Genomic DNA, 21,065 nt, shown 5'->3' on the forward strand with positions numbered 1-21,065 from the left:
AGAGGTATAAGTATGTAAATTATGAAACGCTTTTGCTAAAATTAAATACAATAAGAATATGTTTCATTATGGCGCTAGATTCATAAATTATCACCCAAACTATAAAAAAGAAAATAATTTTCCAGAAAGAAGAACAATCCTAATGAGATTTCATATTCACCTGCAGTGACTAATTATATATTTAGAATTCGTGTAAACTCAAAAACTAATCCCAACATAACCTGATGTACAACATATGATTATTATGATTTAGATTTTCTAGTGGCAAAGCTAATTCTTCATTACAAACAAAATAATAGGATTTACTTGGAAATGGGAATAGTGATATAATGTGCACCCAATCAAACATTGACAATTATATACATATTTGATTTGAATTTGTCGTCGTCTCCATATTAGCAAATTTATAAGAGTAAACTTCTGGTTGTTTATTAAAAAGAAATGAAATGTCCTATGCTTCCTCAGGGTGGTGGGATTGGGGGTAGAAGGGGGGGGGGGGTGGGTGGTATGGGGTGTGGGGAAGGGGGGGGGGGGGGGGTGTGTGGGGGAGGTGGGGTGTGTGATGTGGGGGGGGGGGGTTGGGGAAGAGGGTGTAGATAAGGGGAAGGGGTTGAAGAAAGGGTGTGTGGGGGGGGTTGGTGTGGTGTGGGGGTGGGTGGTGGGGATTGTGGGTGGGGGAGGGGGTGGGGGTGTGGGTGGGTGGGGTGGTGGGGGGGGAGGTAGGGGGGGGGAGAAGAGGGGGGGGGGGTGGGGGGGGGGTGGGGGAAATGGTGTGTGGGGGTGGGTGGTGTGTGTGTGGGTGATGGATTGGGTGTGGGGTAGTGTGTGGAGAGTGGGTTAGCGAAAGTGGGGGGGGAAGGAAGAAAGAGGGAAAGGGGGGATAGTAGAGGAAAATAAGGAAGGGAGGAGGGGTGGGGGTTAGAAAGGAAGGAGGGGAGGGGGAGGGGGGAGGGGGGGGGGGGGGGGGAGGGGGGGGGGGGGGGGGGTGGGGGGGGGGATGGGAGAAGGGGGGAGGGGAGGGAGGGGGAGAGGGGGGGGGGGGGTGGGAGGGGGGGGAGTGGGGGGGGGGGTGGGTGGGGGGGTGGGGGGGGGGGGGGGGGGTTGGGGGGGGGGGGGGGGGATAAGGAGGAGGGGGGGGGGGAGTGAGGGGAGGGGGAGGGGGGGGGGGGGGGGGGGGGGTTGGGTGGTTGGGTGGGGGGGTGGTGGGGGAAGGGGGGTGGAGGGGGGAGGGGGGGGGGGGGGGGGGGGGGGGGGTGGGGGGGGGGGGGGGGGGGGGGGGGGGGGGGGGGGGGGGGGTGGGGGGGGGGGGGGGGGGGAGGGGGGGGGGGGGGGGGGGGGGGGGTGGGGGGGGGGGGGGGGGGGGGGGGGGGGGGGGGGGGGGGGGGGTAGGGGGGGGGGGGGGGAGGGGGGGGGGGGGGGGGGGGGGGGGGGGGGGGGGGGGGGGGGGGGGGGGGGGGGGGGGGGGGGGGGGGGGGGGTGGGGGGGGGGGGGGGGGGGGGGGGGGGGGGGGGGGTGGGGGGGGGGGGGGGGGGGGGGGGGGGGGGGGGGGGAGGGGGGGGGGGGGTGGGGGGGGGGGGGTGGGGGGGGGGGGGGGGGGGGGGTGGGGGGGGGGGGAGGGGGGGGGGGGGGGGGTGGGGGGGGGGGGGGGGGGGGGGGGGGGGGGTGGGGGGGGGGGTGTGGGGGGGGGGGAGGGGGGGGGGGGGGGGGGGGGGGGGGGGGGGGGGGGGGGGGGGGGGGGTGGTGGAGGGAGGAGGGGAGGGGGGGGTGGGAGGGGGGTGGGGAGGGGGGGAGGGGTGGGTGGGGAGGGTGTGGGGGGGCGGTGGGGGGGGGGGTAGAATGGGTGGCGTGTGCGGGGGGGGCGGTGGGAGTGTAGGGTGGAGTAGGGTAGGTGCGGGGGGGTGGGTGTATGTAATGGTCGGAGGGTGGAGTATGGGGGGGTGGCGCATGTGGAAGTTTGGGGGACGAGGTGGGGGGGGGGTGTGTGGTGGGGTGTGTTGTCGTGTGGGTGGGGTGAAATAAATAGAGGGTGGGGTAGGAATACGAGGGGGGGCCATCGATCTGTGGGGTGGTTGGGAGGCGTGGCGTGGTTATAGAGGGGTTATGGCCATAAATGTTCAGGTAGGTGGGTGAGGGACTTATACAGGGGTGGGAAATCAAAGATGCATATAGTGTATATAGCGGGTGTGTCAAGAGTTGTGGGTGGGGTGGGGGGGGGGGGTGTGGGGGTATTGGTTTTTCGAGCGGAGGGGGGGGTGGTTGTGTGGGGGAGGGTGGTGGCGGGTCACTATGGTTGGCGCCGGGGGCATGTGTCGCAAGTAAGAGGTCGCGATGTATGGTGGTGGGTGTTGGGGTTTAATTGTATGGAGTGAAGGATTGACTTGTGAAGCGGCTCTGCGACGTGTAAGAAAATGCTGAATAGGGTGCGATTGGAGGGGAAGATCAGGGGGTATGGGGGGGGTTGTGTGTGGGTGTTAGGCGGGGGGGGGGAGGGTGTCAAGGGGGTGGGGGTGGTGGGGGGGGGGGGGGGTGGGTGGGAGGTGGGGTGGGGGGGGGGGGGGTGGGTGTGAGGGAGTTGGTAGGGTGTGGGGTGGGGTTTGAAGTGTGGGGTGGAGCACGGGGAGGAGGGGGGGTTCGGGGGTGAAGGGGTTGATGAGGTAGAATGTGTAGGGTGTGTCGAGGGGCTGTTGTTGGGGGGGTGGTCTCAGGAAATTGAGCGGGTATTGAGGGATGGGAGAGGGAGGGTGTCCGGTGGGGGACGAGTGTGGTGGTTTGTAGTGTGGAGAGGTAATAAGTTTTGTCGGGTGTCGTGGTGTGTCGGGTGTTGGGGGAGGGGTAGGGGGGTGGGGAAGTTTGATGGGTGTGGGGGGGGGTGGTTGGCGGTTGGGGGGTGTGTGTGATGGTGATTTTTTGTATAAGGTGGGGGGTGTGGATGGAAGTCTAGCCGGCCATAATGGAACATATTCTTTGATTGTATTGGTAAGTTTTGCAAAAAGCGTTTTCATAAATTTACATACTGGGTATACCTCTTTTTGACTTTAAAATTTTGTGATTCTCGTTTTAATGTCCCTACCACGGTTCTTTTTCGCAGTTGGCCCGGTTCATTTCCGTTGGATAAAAGAAGATTGTGCGATTTCGGCTAGAGTTGTTTTGGAGTCGCGGGTGGGGGGGGGGGGGGGGGGGTGGGTGGGGTGGTGAGCGCTGGAGGGGTGGTGAGGGGGGTGGGGAAATATAAGGGGGGTGGTTGTGGGGGGGAGGGGTGGGGAGGTGGGGAGGTAGGGGTGTGGGGGGGGGGGGGGGTGGGAGTGTCGCATTCATTTTTTTTTGGTGTATGAGTTGGGCCTGAGAAGGATGGGATATTGGTCCTAGAACAGAGTGGGAGGCTGCTTTTAGCCCGAATTCACGGCTCCGTAGCGGCGGGTCTCTTGGAGGTTGTGACGCAGTTCGAGGTGTGTTGGTTGGGGGTTGTAGTGAGGTGGGGGGTGGGGAGTGGTGGACTGGGTGGGGGGTGGGAGGGGGGGGTAACAGAGGAGTTGTATACAAAATCTCAGGAAGCTCCCAGTGAGGCTTGCTTGTCTTGGCCATAAAAGGTTGCGCTTAGTCTGTGGTTGTGAGCCTAGTTCACGCAACTCGCTCGGATGTATGAAATCATGCGTTTAGTAGTGTTGCGATACGTAGTTGTAATATGTTTTATATCAAAAAGTCGTCAAGAAGCTCTAGAACACTTCCTTTATCCGCTAGAGGCATTAGACACTTCTTGAGCGACCGATGGTCACTCGACTCTTCTTATTAGACAAACTCACATAAGTAATAAGAAGTATGGTGCTGTTAGTTTGATATAGATCCAAAAATCCCCCCCCCCCGCGATGAGCTCTAGACACAACCCCAAACACGTCCCTTCCCAATTCACTAGCTTTGATAAAAAAATGAGTGTTTGTGCTGTAATGCCCCTGTGTAGGTGGTTAAGTCATATGTATGCGTGGTTATGGTCGCTCCTTTACTGATGCAATTTATCGCCGAAGCGGATTGTATCTTACAAATTCCAAAAGAGATGACAGGGTAGTTAAGATGGTTTCATGCAATGGGTAAAGGCATTGTATATCTGCCTTTGTTCCCAGATCAGAGTACCGGTACACTAGTGTAAAAGTACCGTAACAAATCTTCAAAAAGAAATGAAGAGTTCAGACAAAATCCACATTTAACATCAGTTAACTTGAGAAAATTCAGATGGAATATCCTAAATTTCCTGAGTAAACGAATTTGAGGTGGTTGTCTTATTGGGATTTAACCTCTTCATTATTCCTTTTTTGATTGGCAAAAGGACTTCAAATAGTAATGTTTTATCGGGTTCCTTGATCGGAAAAAGGGGTGAATACAAATGACTTGGGCATAGGTGAACTGAGGGGTGTGATATGATAGTGAATGATCGGAACTACAAACCACGATCAGTGTTTTCCTCAATTATGAGTTCGAAAGAGATCTCCAGTCGGGAACACTAGTCACAACTGCTTGGCAGTCAGTCTCTTATATGATTTTTCTTTTAATCTTTGTAAATGTATGACGTGGGGGCATGTATTTGCCCCATGTGTTAGTATAGTCGATGAGATGTTGTGTGGTATAATGTGTTTTCTTTTTGGGATGTGTATGGGGGGGGGAAAGGCCATTACGCATATATCTTTGATTACAGTAGTATGGGTATCAGAATATCAGAGTCCGAATAAACTTTTTTGATAGTTTTTGGACATAGATGAAATGAGAAAAAAAAATAAAAAAATCTAGGCGCTACATAGATGGTTTTGCCGACGGTTGTTTACTAAAACATGGTAATAATTTTGTAAGGAAGACTGTGCACTTCAGCATGGGGGTTTATATGAATTTGTTGTAGTAGGGGTTTTTAGGGATAAATCAACTAAGAGGAGGGGTGATAAGCTTTGGTCCAAAAAACGGGAAGTGCACATCACGCATTTAAAATTAACGGACCTAAAGAGAGCCGGGTCCCAAAACGCTGTCAAATGAGAGAGTGGCAAGCGGTTAATGTTTAAGTCATTCCGTTCAAGGTCGAAAGCAGGTGATGTTGGATGTATGGTAGGGTGTTAGTTTATAGCCTATTTGAAATTTTTTGGTACGTATACAGTGGCCGGAGCCGTACGAAGAATAGATAAACCGATCCGAAGTCACAATACAAAATGATCCTGATAGGCCGTGATGGAGTAGGCAATAGTTTGGAAGTATTCGATAATAGTCCGAATCCCGAAATGAAAGTATCACTCCCTCCGTTTCAAAATAAATGTCGCACTTAAAAAATCACAAGCAGTGTTAAGAAAGTGGGATCTTTTGACAAATGGGAGATGCTTAAATTACTATAATGATGTGGAATGAGATTGAGTCTGAGAAATATAAACAAGAGTATGTTGAGTAAAAGAATTGACGTTGTGAAATTGGATTTTGCTTGAAGAGTTTAAGGGGACCACTAAAGTTGAAACAAATTTTTAAGTGTATGTCAAGAAAAGGATAAGAATAGAGCGAAACGAGACGTGAAGAAAAAAAAAAAAAAAAAAAAAAAATGTGTAAAACGGAGTGAGTGTAAAATATTGAAAAAGGATTTACTCTATTTTAAATATTCCCGATAACTTTATAGTGTGTTTAATTAGAATGTTGTGTAGTGTTTATAGAGTAAATTCATAAAAGTGATATATTTTTAATATAAATGTTATATATGTAAGATGTAGTTGAATTACATAGGTGGCAAAATTTTTTTGAGTTAAATAAGTTTTAAAGATAACAAATGTTAGATCGAAATATAGTAAAATTTAATTGGTTTGGAATAGATAGAAATCATCGTTTAATTACTTTAATTTTTTAACATCATTTTTTTGTCTTTGCTAGTTTTTTTATAATTTGTCAAAATTTGTTTAATAGAAAATAAAAATATATTTAAAACAGATCAGAACGGAATAGTAGTTGTTATCTGGATACAGATAGGAAGGTTCAGATCCGAAAATGGGCAACGTAACATACAAATTAAATATCAAATTTAATCCGTTTACGGCTTGACATTGTTGTGTGGTAGGTGTACTAAAAGAGTTTTGTCTTTAATGCAAAAAAGCGCGTTCCTTTTATATACTCACTTTCCATGTGTTTTCAGGCCTTTTTTCTTTACGTTGATTTTTGTAAAGTCACTAACAAAAAGCTCTTCACAATAATCCAGTTTCAGTGTTTTCTAAAACCCTACAACATTTGCTACCCGTTGCAATCAAAATGTCCAATGGGCTGCAGTGCCCCAGTAAGCAAAACAATGGAGTCGCAACGACGACGTTAATCAAATTAACGCATCTGAAGAAACCAACGCTGAAATCTTCTCAAGACCTCTTAAAAGACTAATCAAATCAAGCTCAGTGAAACAAGCATGGTACTCTTCGTAGCAACAACCCATCTTTTTATTTCCCTCTCAAATTCGGAAAAGCTGTGAACTTTGTGATGAGAATGCTTTTGTGGGCCTGTAGAATCCCCCCCCTTTTATCTCTCACCAAAAAAAGTACTGCGCTTAATCGTCTGCCTGAGACTTCGTCGATTTAGCGAAAAATTCGACATTCCCGTTGTGTACAAGAGTGCAGTTTGAGCAATTGGCCGCAAGTAGATGGAATCTTTTTTGTTAACTGATTTGGCATATTAGAATTAATGCTGGCTAGGGAGGTTTGTATTTGGTGGAAACCCTTTTGTTAGGAGACATGGTTTCGTTTGTTCGAGTTGTTGTTAAGAGGCTTTTTGGATGATAGGGAAGAAGAGATTTTTAGTGGGTCGGATGGGGTTAATGAGAAGGGGGACACGGATGCATTCATAAGGTTTTATTTAGGATTGGGTTTAACGTCAGGATGGAAGGGGACGCAGTTTTGGAAGAGGTGGCCTCCGAAGGTTTAGGTTTGATAGTTTGAGGAAGAACACGTGGAAAAGATGGGGATTCTCGGGTTCCCGAGGCGTGTTTAATGAATGGGGGCTTATGTTTGAGATGGTAGGTAACTACTTTGGGGGGTAGTATATGGAAACAACCTGAACCTGAGGAGGGTTGTTAATAGTTTTAAATTGGAGAGGGGAAGAAGTTTTTGAAGAATCGGTCAATGAACAATTGTTGAATAGCAGTTGTTTGGGGGAATTTAAATGTGCCAAATGTGTTTCCCCGTCTAGTTGAGTTATTGCCCCGTGTAAGCTTCAATGAGTTGTTGAAGGTGGCAACAATAAAACAGCTCTTTGTACTTTTGGACCCAGAGGGCGATCCAATCTTAGTGGCCTCCCAAGTATCACATTTATCACTAAATATGGGGAGGAAGGCAACGGGAAGGGGTAAGGCGTCGGTGTGTGGTTCTAACCTGCTACAGCTTTTGGCGCAAACATATGGGCATCCTAATGAAATAAAAAAAAAAAAAAAAAAAATAAATACAACAACGACTAAGTAAACTCTGAATAGTACAGTATAACATTCCAATCGCACGTCCCTGAATGAACAGCACATAGTCCTATTAATTTTTAAAGAGCAGGATTTCTAAATATCATGGATGGGTAAGACGGGGTCCAGAAAATATGTTTAAAAAAAAAAAAAAAAAAAAAAAAAAAAAAAAAAAAAAAAAAAAAAAAAAAACCCGTGAAGTCCTTGCTCCATCTACGTAGACACCTCGATTTCCCACAGAGTCTAAATCCATGAAAAAAAAAATGGCGGGCTAAGATAAGGGCAAATCAACTGTTAGAAGGGGGGGGAAATGAGGTGGGGGGCGGAAGTGAGGTACAGACATAAAAAGTTGATCATGTCCGTACAAAATCTACAATCTTACTAATTGAGATGGATTGATATCTGGGAGTCCCAGTAACGATTAATTTTAACTAAGAATTTATGCATTGGCGTGTGGTTTTATAGATGAAGCCAATATAAAAAAAGAATAATACAATAAAAAGGTCTGTGAGAAGTCCATATTTTTGTGAAAATAATCATGAATTCAACATTCTTTTGCCGATCGTTTTTAGTCCCAAGTTTATCTTATCGGTTAGTAATTTCATCACTGCGCTCTTGTGTAAAAATCTAAAAAAATAATTGAACAACATTTGAATGGTGTGCGTGGGTGAGTCGAGCGTGTGGTGTGAGGTGTGAATGAGGATTAATGGAGTAGTGTTATAGTTAAAAACAAGAGAGAGTTGTCTATTTGGTGACTGAGGATAATATACATGAAACACATAAACAATAAAACAAATAGGTGGGAAACGTCGGGAAGGTGGGGTCAATGAATTTGGTGGCGTGTAGATAGAGCCTTACAAAATAAGTAAGATTAGCTTTGTAGTATAACAAATCATCTCTAATCCTTTGGCATTGGAGGCGGAAAAATATGCGAATATAAAAAAATAAAAAAAATAAAATAAAAGAAAAGCTTTAAATTAATCATTGAAAACATCAAAAACGATTCTATATGTTGTTAAAAAGTTTGAAGTTTGTATAACCAGACACTTCATAGCAGATAAAGAACGTCTTGGTTACAGATTTTGTAAAGTTCTTTAGCAATTCTTTAGACCTTTACGTGTGTTAAGACCTTTATCAGCACCGGCTACCTAGAAAAAGCCCACAATCAAAATGATTGTATGCAATTGCTGAAAACGGCTCTATAGTTCTAATTTCGGGGGGGGGGGGGGGGGCTATCGTCCCCTGCAACCACTCATCATGCCGCGCGAGAATCAGGGGGGTGTCATAAAAAAAAATAAGACGTTGACTAAAATTGTTTATAAGTACCTAATCGAGTCAGCGAACTGCACTGTTGTTTCTCCAGTCAATTTCAAACCACTCGTAGCTTCAGTGGGAACCCAGCAACACTCAGCACCATAATGACAACATGGTGGAAGTAAGAAGTTATAATAGATATTATCCTGTATATTTTTATATTATACAGTTTTAAAGAGGTATGATCAGCCCGACCCCAGCACAGATCTCCGGAAATCATGTAACTAATGCCCAAGCATGAAGGTCAGTTCCAACGTTGGGTTTGCCCTATGACACTCATATCCAGAAATAGGGAAACTGGGATGCCGGTTTTGATCAGAGGAAAAAACCGAGAAGTCTGTTACCTGATGTGCTGTGTTAGGGTGTTATAGCGTTTATGACTGAGGCCTCGGTTTACCATTGCCGGTTGTTTAAAATGTAGTCCTATTAGCCTTACAAGAAGTATGCATATCGTGCCGATGGGAATGATGCTTTCGGTAAGATAACAACAATAACTAAACCTTCAATAGAACAGAGGCCTTATAAAACAAAAACTAAGATTAAATTAAAAATATATGACAAAAGTAATACCAGACGGTGATGTAACTAAGGTGAACAGTCAGTTGATAAAGTAGACCAACGTTCGTTATAAATCTAAGATTTGGCATTAACAGTGTACTTAGAATTATAAGACAACGGCAAACGGTTGATAGGGTAGGGGGCACGCCAGAATACAAAATAAATAACGAAGAACAGAAACTCAAATGATTTAGCCGGTGGAAAATGAAAAAAAACACAAACAAAAACAGGAGTTGGCGCATTGCTTGTTGAACTGAAAAATGCAAAACAGTAAGATACATATGTGCTCATAAATAATAATTAAGATTTCTTAAGGGGCAAGGCGATGAGGGTGAGGTGGGCCGCAGTGGTGTATTATATAGATCGATAATAAGGTGTATCACAATACCCAACGGTGACTGTGGGCGGATTCCAATAGAAGCGGCCGGGAGAGGGTACAGGCTTTAGGTATGGTGTACATACGGCATAAGAAAAAGAAAAAAAAAAAAAAAATAGTCAATCATTGTACTAATGAAACCTAATCAAAAAACAAGCTATCAACAATCCGAAAATAAACTTAAAAAAAAGTACAAATATGAAAAAAAAAAAAAAAATAACGTCGAAATTTAACGATTCCAGCAGAGTATATAATGGAAGTCCCGCATTTTTTGCGTAGTCGCGGGTGGGGCTGGGTGGGGGGTGTAGTAAAAGAGAAATACACCCAACAAAGAAAAAAGAGGTCCATCTGGGAGCAAGAAGAACAAAAGAAAAGAAAGAAGACCAGCGGCGGTGCAAATAATAAATAAAAAATAAAAAAGGGTAATACAAAAGAGTAGGGGAGGGGGTGTGGGAAGAACGACATGCCTGCACGACAAAGAACCAGGACGACAATCCCTCCAACTGGTCTCTAGAAAAAATACTGGGGGTGTCCGGATCAACGGAATGCTTTATAAACGGAGTTGCGGAGGTCAGCAATAATAAAAAATAATAACAAAAAAAAGAAAAAAATAAAATAACAAAAAGGTTGCGAGCTCTATTGATTATGGTTTAATGTAAAAAAAAAGAATGTGGGTACATGGGGCGAGGCATCATCTGCCAAACAACAAACTACAAAACACAACTTCAAATTGCTGGTATGTAAGATAAAAAAAATAAATAATAAAAAATGCAAAAACAAATCAAAACTAAAAAAAAACATCCCTCAAAAACATAATAAAAAAAGAAAAGAGCCGGGCTGTGTTAAGTTACGTGGGGGGGTGTGACGTCCACAAATAACACCTCATCTCACCATAGTGCCACTATGTAAGAGCACAGTACTCACACCACGTTAAGAAAGCGTGCATGACCCTGAAATGTAAAAAAGAAATACAACTAGACTTGGGGGGAACTAGCCCTCATCGCTAAGTAGAGTAGTGTAAGGGTTAAATAGGACACGAAAACGACCGAGCCGAACAACAAATAATAAAATCGAAAAACAAAAGATTAAACAAGTGTTCAATGGTCGCGAGTTTTGGCCAGTTTGACGAGGTAATAATTTAGTTAAATATTTTGTCAATGTGATTAACATGAAAATGAAAAATTACATAATCCCATACAACGAACAAATAATATAAATACATATATTTGATTGTATAATGGTTTGAGTGCCCCTAAATAATTTTCTATCACAAAAATAAGTGGTTAAGCATATAAAAAAATCAATGCGATAGCCAATGAAAATGATCCTTGCGGAACTCGTTATTATAAATTATTAGGGTGATTCACTTTATATTATACAACTCCTGTGATGTAAGAAAACTGCGAAGGAGACATTTTAATGAAAATGTAAAATTAAAACTAAAAGTGGACCTAGTTAAGTCAATTGAGGAAAATAATTGGAATAATTAATATCAAACGTAAGTAAACAATGAAAACGGGTGTCACGAATTATTAGCGCGACGATGCTCAGTAGATACGGTAAAAATATACACGGAAATAAAGGTAAAATTACAAATAAATCAACATATTAAAACAAAGCACAAAGTTTCATAAATAGAAAGAAAAAAATAACACACCAATCACTAAAAAGACGCAAGGGAGAGTGTGTGTGATCGGACGTGGGTGCTGGAGGCTACCTTTTGGGGTGTGTGCACAGCGCGAGCGGGCGCGGCCGCGCGATGAGAGCCAGTGGTGGCGGCGTGGTGCGTGTGGTTGCCAAACACGGAGCAACAAATAAAGGGCGCTGAGAGTGTGGATCGGCGGGGAGAAGGACTTAAAATAGAAGGGGGGGGGTAAGGAAAGAAAAGAAGAGAGATAGGAGGAATGCAAACCCAAACTATAAAAACTATCTCCTGGTTTCCTATAATTATTGTTGGAAATGTTTTTGTTGAGTATAACGTTAGAACCTTAACAATAGAAAATATGTTCATAGGTGGGTTGGGTGTGGTAAAAAGCAGTACGGTACAAAAGAAAATAACACACAAATACACAAAATACACACACACAACAAAATTACAGGAAACGATAAATGGTACAATATCTTAGAAAAATATTGTGGTAAGTTACGATGCAAAATATGTTCCATACGAAAGGTTTTGTAAAATAGTGAAATTAGGATCCATAAAATGGCAGCAATCTAAGATTTTTTATTAAGGTTATATGTGGGGTGATTTTATTTTTAATTTGTTGATTATGAAATGAAGTAAAATAATTTGATCAGAGTATAATGTGGCTAAATCAACTTTTTGAAGTGGCGTTCACGAGGCTGGAAATGTTACTGAATGGCAGCAACAGAGGGAAGAGACTCTACAAAGCACATTGATGGTGTCCCCGATTTCGAAACATGGTGGTAACCACATGAATCTGGGTTAAAATAAAACGTGGATCAGACTTTATGTGCAGGGGACAGACGCGAGGGGGGGGGGTTTAATGAGTGAATGTGTTATTAGGGATGAAGAAGGTACGGTTTCTTTTAGCCAAAAGGTTACTGTCGGTGGAGCGAGAAAAATTTGTCCAAGCCGGAGAGAACAGAAGTTACGAGCCGCAAAAGCGTTAACTTGTGGACAAAAGAAGGGAAGGAGTAAAAGTGTCTGTCTTGAATGTGGATGCCAGCTCCTAGCTAGTTGAATGCTAGTAAATGGCGGTCGGGAAACACCTACTTTCAATGCAAAATGGCATCCAAAATTTGTAGGGATATTTTTCGGTAAAACCTTGATGAAGGGTTAGTTTTACTTGTGTTATCTTTAGAGGTCCTGCGAATACATGAGCGGCTCCCAAGTGAATTTGTAGCAACGATTTTGCAGGCAGCAATAATTCTTGTTTTCCTATGGGCTATGTCAGGTATGTCTATAACTAAAACTAAAAAGTTCTGGGTTTCTATCTTTGTTCTAGATACTCATAATTTCTTGATACTCTAATAAGGTTCTAAAAAAACTAGAGGTTGTCTAGCTATTCTATCTGCTCTGTCAGGGGTGTCTGGTTTTTCCTATTCCTAAAATTTCTAATATCTGCTTTACTTAGGTTTTTCCTAAAATCTATAAATCTACTCGTACTATACTAAACTAACTATACTGCTGGGTCCTGCGATAATACCTGCTTGTTACGTACTTTAGGCGTTACTTGCTTTCTTTTTCTGGTTGTTCTAAAGTCCAGGTGTGCTATACGGCTTACTCCTACTACTACTAACGCTTACTGCTTTCTAATACTAACTGCCTATACTGTGTCTAATACTGTAAACTAACTGCTTTACTGGCGTTACTAACCGATATGCGACGAGGAGTACTGCCAACTTTTGTGGGGGCAGGTGTTCGTGGGGTGTGCTTACTTATACGAGCTGCTGGATGGGTACGAAAGGTAAAAATACTGCTATGTGGCGGGGAAAGGATGGAGATTCGGGACATAAATACGATAACGGAAGGACTGAACAATATAACCTATACGGAAACACGTATACGGGTCGGTGAGAAGCGTAGAAAGGAAAGTACTACATACGAGGCTAAGTACAATACGATACTGAGCCAGATGTCAATCAGTTTTACGATTGAGATTGTGAGAAGTATTAATGCAATGCGTTTTATTAAAAAAAAACAACAAACTTCTCCAAAACAATATTTCCACAAATCTATATGGTATTTATCCGTCTATGGCCAATAAATAGTGGGTGGGGGACCGGGAATACCCACCAGACCCCAACCTAAGTTTTGGTACGTAAAGCAATGTGAAAATGTGGGGGTGAAATATTTTGAATGTTTTAAGGGAAATTTTCCCAAACATGCTTTATCAAGTAACTAGTATTTTCCAAAATCCAAACTGTATACATGTAAACAAAATTACAATAATTAGAATAAAAGTGATTGCTGGTGAAAAAGTAAATTTAAAGTTTAAAATAAAAAGAAACCTATTATGTCACAATAAATAAAAGGGGTGGAAACAACAAACCAACAATTCTCCACAGACAAACAAAAATTTGAAATACTCCTTAGGCCTTTATATCTTAATGAAGCCTTCTCCTTTTTTGATATCTTGTGCATCCTCGAAACTTGAGATCCTTTCAAAGCGCTTTGTCGCAGAGCTTGCCTCCTAAGTATTATAAAAATCAAAAAATTGAGTTTTATTATATGTGTGGTAAATAGCAGAGCAAAAAGAGTGGGAAGTTGGTCAAAGAAAAAAGTAGAACAGAAATGTATAAAAGCCCGCCAAGTCCAACAAGTAACCTGCTAGGAGAGTTTCGTGCGGATGTATCAGGCGAGGAAGAGGAATGAAGGTTGCCATGAACTCCTTTTGCAATCAGTGTGGTAACAAGATGGGAGAACCTAGAAGGAACATTAAAAGCACATCACGCAACACGAAACTTCTATGAAATTGAAAGCAACAAAGGAAAATGCCGTGTTAAGGGAAATTCTTTAGTACCCTTAAAATCAACTTAGAGTATAAAGAGCCTTACCACACTGGGGGTGCTTGAGGTGGGAATATAGAAGCTAGTCAACATTGCAACAGGGCAGTAAAATAAAAGAGTTTTGCAGTTATGCACCTCAGATTTTCTTTTTCTGAAAATGCGGGAAAGCTGTGGGCTAGATCGTGTATAAAAAATACTAGCTAGGTTCATAAAGCGAGACTCTCCTCTCGTCAAGACAAATGTGTTGGAAATAGTAAAAAAAAAAAAGTGAGGTGTGGGTGTGTGGTGCATATCACACAATACACAACAATATAATACAGGCGTTGGGGGTCGGGGTGGTAGGGGGGGCAATAAAAGACATACAGATCCTGGGATTGTAGGATTTCCCGCAAAGGTACACCTGCAAGAAGAATTTGAAGAATAGGCAAATTAGACACTTGGGTTGAACGGAGTAATTTTGTTAACGAAACACAATAACAAGTAACTTTAGGAGTCACAATATTCGACTTACCAATCAGCATCTTTTGACCATCAATCCATTTTTTTTTTCTATAAACATCAATACTCAAATCGACGGTAGTATCAGAATCAGAACGCCGACCGTCAAGCGCATATAAATTCATGGAAAGTTGGGGGACGGGACCGTTCCCGGAGACAATCTAGACTTTTGAGTAACAAAAAGTGGTTAATAGAAACAATATCCTGTTTTCCCGTGACAGTCTTTCTTCCAAGGTTCACCGGGACTGTCTGTCTTCCAAAGGCCAGAATTCTATGGGGCTGTAGTAACAGCGTACTGTCCACCTTTTTTTTTAGCCTGGATTGCCTACAAGCTGAGCAACATAATGGTGGATCATCCGGAATTAGGGGCCCATCATAAGCAACACAATCCCAACATAGGTGCTAACAACAAGACACGAAATCAAAACGACGAGTAGAGAAGCGAACATAAGTGTGTGAGTTGACAAAAATAAACAATACCATAGTCAAGCTAAACGAACTCATACAAAAAAAAGAAAGTGTGATTGTCTCCCCCGAAACACTATGTGTGGTAACTCACTAAGGGTCAAATGTTTTTTTAAAATTGTAAGTGGCGATTTTTGGAATGAACTTATATGTAATGTATCCAATTAAGATTGTTTTTTTGAGAAAATGCGTGAAAGTTTAAAAAGGGGATAGTTCACATCATGTTTAATCAAAATATTGTAAATTGGTGTAAGTGATTTTAGTCATGTAAATACGGGAGATGGAGGGAGGAATGGAAAGAAGCAAAAGATGAAATAGAGAGAACAGTATCTGTCTAAATCTCAAGAGAATATGTTGAGAATAAAATTAATAGGAGAAATATTCAAAGGTGGACAGCGCGCTGAGGCAGACAGGCCAAAGTAAAAACGCGCGAGTGAGCATCAAGGGTTGAGCCTCAAAGTCAATCTCCTTGGGGAACACTGCAGTGTTGAAATAAGGAAATCTTGAAATGAGTGGTTATTGAAGGATGGTGGGCGTTATAGAGATTTGTATTCAGTTTAGTTTCTCTGTTACTACCTCCTAATGACTTTTGCTAATAAGAAAGGGGCTCATAATAAATATAACATAATTATTAGTTTTTTTTTTAAAGAGAGTATAACATATTACACAGTTTGAATAGGTTTAGAGAGATTTGTGTATTTATTTGGAGGGAGAAATGTAGAGAGCGTCACTAAGAGATTGAGAGTGGAGGTCAAATTCCAAGGTTAATTGTTTTTTGAAAATTGGGTAGAGATATTTTTAAGTTATAATTTCTAAACTCCAATTTAGGAGAATATTGATGTATTTGTGAGTGAGATTTCAATTGTTTTTAGAGATGGGATGATGATTAAATCCGGAATGATCTAGGTAAGACCATATTTTTGTGAATGGTGAAAGGGCTAGTAACTAGAACAGAGCACAAGTTAAAAGCTAGTAAACCTTACATTAGACAAGTTAACAAGAAAAAATTGGGTTTTTTTAACCAACAATCCATCCTCAAATGAACCATCATTATAATGAAACCGTTATAGTGGTAGAGCTGAATGAAAAAATATAAAAAATAGATGAGAATAACAAATGAGGAGAAACAAAAGTGGATGGAAAATAAAAAACAATGAACTCATCCATTAAGTAAAGTTTGGAGGGGCGTGGGGCCACTCTTCAATTCATCCTATACAGACTTTAGTAAAACTCCTGTAAAGTTTAATTTTTTTTATAATTCTTTTGTAAAGGTGAGTGTGAATTAATTCTTCCGAAAAAAATAATGGAGGTAGGGAAGGGGGAATTTTTTATTAGTTATAGAAAGCATATAACGTAAGATCCCTTGTAGAAGAGGGTGAGTTAGTATAGACGGAGGGACAGGGCGTACCACACCAATGTATCGAACTGAGAGGAGGAACGGTGAGGAGTATTAAACAAATGAAAAATCCTCCAGGCATCGTGTTTAAAATTTAAGGTACTCCCCTAGCCCTCCCTGAGTTGTATAGCATTTAAAAGTAGTAATCATAACAGTGAGCAACGACAAATAAATAAAAATCCAGAATGAAAAGCTAACATAAATACTGAGAAAGATTTAAAGATTACACATATAAGATGAAGGAACCTATGTATGATTTTGCGTAGCGGTCGATAAAATGTAAGGCAAAGGGGAGTTATGTGAGGTAGTCACCAACCGCATGGTGATGGGAAGAAAGATTCTATAAAGTCTATACACCGTGAGGAAGGAGTAGCAACCGTCAGCAACCAAATATTGATTACGATCATTAAAATAGTCTGGGTGATACGCCGCTACAAATAACATGTGTTAAAAATATCAAAAGTAATCTTTAGCCAAATCTGTTGGCAAGTTAGAAAACAAATTTTTTAAGTGAATTGTAAGTAAAAAATAATTTGATCAGAGTATAAATTTTCTAAATCACCTTATGGATTGCGTTGACGAGCGTGCTGTATGTTTACGGAATGGCAGCGAGCAAGGAAAGATAACTCTGTATATAACACACAACAGCACATTGTGGTTCGATTTCGAACGTGCTGTAAACCACCTGAAGTCTGGGTTAAAATAAACGTAGATGCAGCTTTTGTGCAGGGGACAGACCAGGTATGAGTTGGATGTAATTAGGGATGAAGAAGGTAACTTTCTTTTAGCCAAAAGTATTGTCGTGCGAGCGTGATTTCAGCCGAGAGAAGCAGAAGTTATGAGCCTCAAAAGCTTTAACTTGGACGAAAGAATGGAGGAGTAGAAAGTGTCTGTTTGAATGTGATGCCAGCTCCTAGCTAGTCGATGCAGTAAATGGCGGTCGGGAAACACCTACTTTCATGCAACGATCGAAAATTGTAGGGATATGCTTAAACACTTTGATGAAGGGTTATTTACTTTTTATCTTTAGGTCTGCGAATACGTAACTTATGAATTAGCACGAGTCGCATATTCTATGTCAGGCTCTATACTGCTCCAGATTTCATCATTTTTATGATTGATTCTGAGAAGTATAATGCAAGTGCGTTTATAAAAAAACAAACAAACTTCTCCAAAACAATATTTCACAAATCTATATGGTATTTCGTCTATGACCAATATATATGTAACCATACCCACCAAACCCCAACCTAATTTGGTACGTAAAAGCAATGTGAGATTGGGTGATATTGAATTTAATTTTCAAACATGCATTTAATCAAGTAACTATATTTGTCAAAATCCAAACTGTATGCATGTAAAACAAATTACAAATAATTAGAATAATATGATTGTTAGATTAAAAAATAAAATTTAAATTTTAAAATAATAGAAGAAACCTATTATGTCACAATAAATAAAAGGGGCGGAACAACAAACCAACAATTCTCCACAAGACAAACAAAAATTTGAAATACTCCTTAATCTTTAATTATCCAAGGGCCTTCTCCTTTTTGATATCTTTGTGCATCCTCGGGAACTTGAGATACCTTTCAAAGCGCTTGTCCGCAGCTGCTGTCCTAAGTATTATAAAATATCAAAAATTGAGTTTATTATATGTATTGTAAATAATCATATCAAAAAAGAGTGGGAAATGTCAAATAAAAAGATAGAACAAGATGTATAAAAGCGCTAAGTCCAACAAGTCTAACCTGGCTAGGAGAGTTCTTGCAGTTATCACAAAAAATAATGCATGAACTCTTTGCATCAGTGTTGGTACAAGATGGATGGAACCTACAAGGAACATTAAAAGCACAATCAACGCAACACGAAAACTTCCATGAAAATTGAAATCACAAGGAATGCACGTTTAAGGAGATAATTCTTAGTGAGTTAATCAACTTATAGTATAAAAAAGCCTTACCACACTTCTTATGAAAATATAGAATCTATTCAACATTCAACAACAGTAAATAAAAGAGTTGCATGCATGCACCTCAAGATTTCTTTTTCTGAAATGCTGGAAATGAAAATAAAGCACATACATTGATACATAAAAGAGCAATTTTTTTATTATAATGGATACCGTACCTTGATTTGCATATCTGACAATAGACATACAGATCCGGATTGTAAGGATTCCTGCAAATGCACAACCTGCAATTAAGATTTAAGAATAGTCAAATTAGACACTTTGAAAGGAGTAATTTTGTAACTAAACACAAACAACAAGTAACTATAGGAGTCACATATCACTTACCAATCAGCATCTTTGACATCAATCAATTTTTTCTTATAAATATCATACTCAAATCGACTGTAGTAATCGGAATCAGAACGCCGACTTCAAGCTCCATATATTCATGAAAAGTGTGCACGGTACACTTTCCTAGGATACAATCTAGACTTTGAGGATCAAAATGGTTAGATAGAAACAATTTTTTTTCCCGTGACAGTCTTTCTTCCAAAGGTCACCGTGACAGTCTTTCTTCCAAAGATCAGTGTCTTGGGGTCTGTAGTACCATCTTACTGTCACCTTTTTAGCCTTGGATTCTACAATCTGAGCAACATATGGTGGATCATCCGGATTAGGGGCCATCATAAGCACACAATCTCCATCTACAGAACATCAAAAGTATAGACAATGTGAGAAATAAACAATACCATATTCAACAACTCATACAAAAAAGAAAGTGTGATTGTCATCCCCTAAACATCTATGTGTGGTAACTCACTAAGGGGTCATGTGTTTTTTTTGTAATGCTTTTTGATGAACTTATATTAATGTAGTCCAGTAAGATTGTTTTAAAGAAAATCTAAAGTTTAAAAAGTGTATAGTTCATATCATGTTTAATCAAAATATTGTAAATTGTAATGATTTATTCATGTACCATACGGTGAGACGAGGGAGGTGGAAAGAACAAATATGAAATAGGAGAACATATCTGTCTAAATAGCAAAAAGATATGTTGAGAAGAAAATTTGTAAATAGACATCCGCTGACAGACAAGCATACAAGTGAGCATCAAGGGTTGAGCCTCAAAGTCAATATGCTTGAGGGAACACTTCATGAGAAATAAGGACCTTGAGAATGAGTGTTATTGAAGGATGGTGGGCGTTATATAGAGTTTTATTCTATTTTAGTTCTCTTTACTACCTCCTAATGACTTTCTATAAAAAGATCATAATAAAATATAACATAATTATTAAGTTTTTTAAGAGATATAACATATTTATTAGGCTTTTTGAGAGATATTGTGTATTTTTGAGGGAGAAATGTAGATAGCTTCCACTAAGAGATTGAGCAGGGATTCAAAGGGTTTGTTTGGAAATTGTAGAGATATTTTTAAGTTATAATTTCTAAACTCTAAGTTGTAGAGATATTTATTATTTGTGTGATTTCATTGTTTTAGAGATGGGATGATGATAATCCAATTATCTAGGTAAGACCATATTTGGTGACTAGTACTAGAACAGACACAATATAAAAGCTAGTAAACTTACATTAGACAAAGTTAACGAAAAATTGAGTTTAACCACAATCAATCCCTCAAATGACCATCAATTATATGATTGTTATATGGTAGAGCTTATGAAATAAATAGATGATAATACCAATGAGGGAGAAACAAAATTGATGGAAAATAAACAATGAACTACATCCATTAAGTAAATGTTACTCCCTCTGTCACATTCAATTCTATACATACTTTAGTACTCCTGTAAAGTTTATTTTTTATAATTTCTTTTTAAGATTTACTTCTTCCGGATAAAAAATTAAATATTAAATTTTTATTAGTTATAGAGCTATACGTTATAGTCTTGTAGAAGCATTAAAGTACGTGCCGCGTACAACAATGTATACAACTCAGAGGGACGGTGAGAGTATTAAACAAATGATGCCTCCCAGGCATCGTTTATTTAATACTCCATCGCCTCCGGAGTTGTATACATTTATTATATCATAACATGAGCAACACAAATAATAAAATCGTAATTAAAACTACATAAATACATAGAGTTATTACCATTATAATGAGGACTATTATGTTTGCGTAGCTTCGATTGTGCAAGGGAGTTGATGGAATCATGTGACGAGATTCTTTTCTTACCCTTGGGATCCCTCACACCTTGTACATCTTTTCTTGTGCGGCTCATAGCTGTAAAATATCAAAAGTAAATTTTAGCCAGATCTGTTGCAATTAGAAATCAAAGACGAAAACTCTGTATAAATTCGAAAACTAAATTGGAATCAATTGCAAGAAACATACGAGTACTTACTAATTATTAGTTCAAACTAATTACCCGATTATACATGAACACACACCACTTTACCTTTAGATATTTACGACGGAGAAAACAGAATTTTGGGAGAAAGATGATATATTTGGGAGGTGGGGGATGTCTAATCCAATATTTCTAGTAGTGGCTTTACCTTAAGTACGCCGGAGTGAGACTACTGGATCGTGAGAGAAACATGAAATATTAGGGACGGGGTAGATTTT

At 40.9% G+C, this 21,065-nt stretch overlaps 1 protein-coding gene across 1 annotated transcript; it reads right to left on the reverse strand.

Annotated features, from left to right (window-relative positions):
- Nucleotides 1-1,095: 1,095 nt before the first annotated feature.
- On the reverse strand, nt 1,096-20,718 carry LOC135147981 (formin-like protein 5; the record flags this gene model as incomplete). The annotated part of the gene is made up of 6 exons (XM_064082068.1): nt 20,589-20,718; nt 19,083-19,179; nt 18,821-18,904; nt 18,652-18,717; nt 18,273-18,354; nt 1,096-1,638 (listed from the first exon to the last, which is right to left on the reverse strand). Coding segments are annotated over exons 1-6 (1,002 nt in total), but the record flags the coding sequence as incomplete, so codon positions are not given.
- Nucleotides 20,719-21,065: the final 347 nt, after the last annotated feature.

Source organism: Daucus carota, chromosome 7 (assembly GCF_001625215.2).
Source record: "Daucus carota subsp. sativus chromosome 7, DH1 v3.0, whole genome shotgun sequence".
NCBI classification, from domain to species: Eukaryota; Viridiplantae; Streptophyta; class Magnoliopsida; order Apiales; family Apiaceae; genus Daucus; species Daucus carota.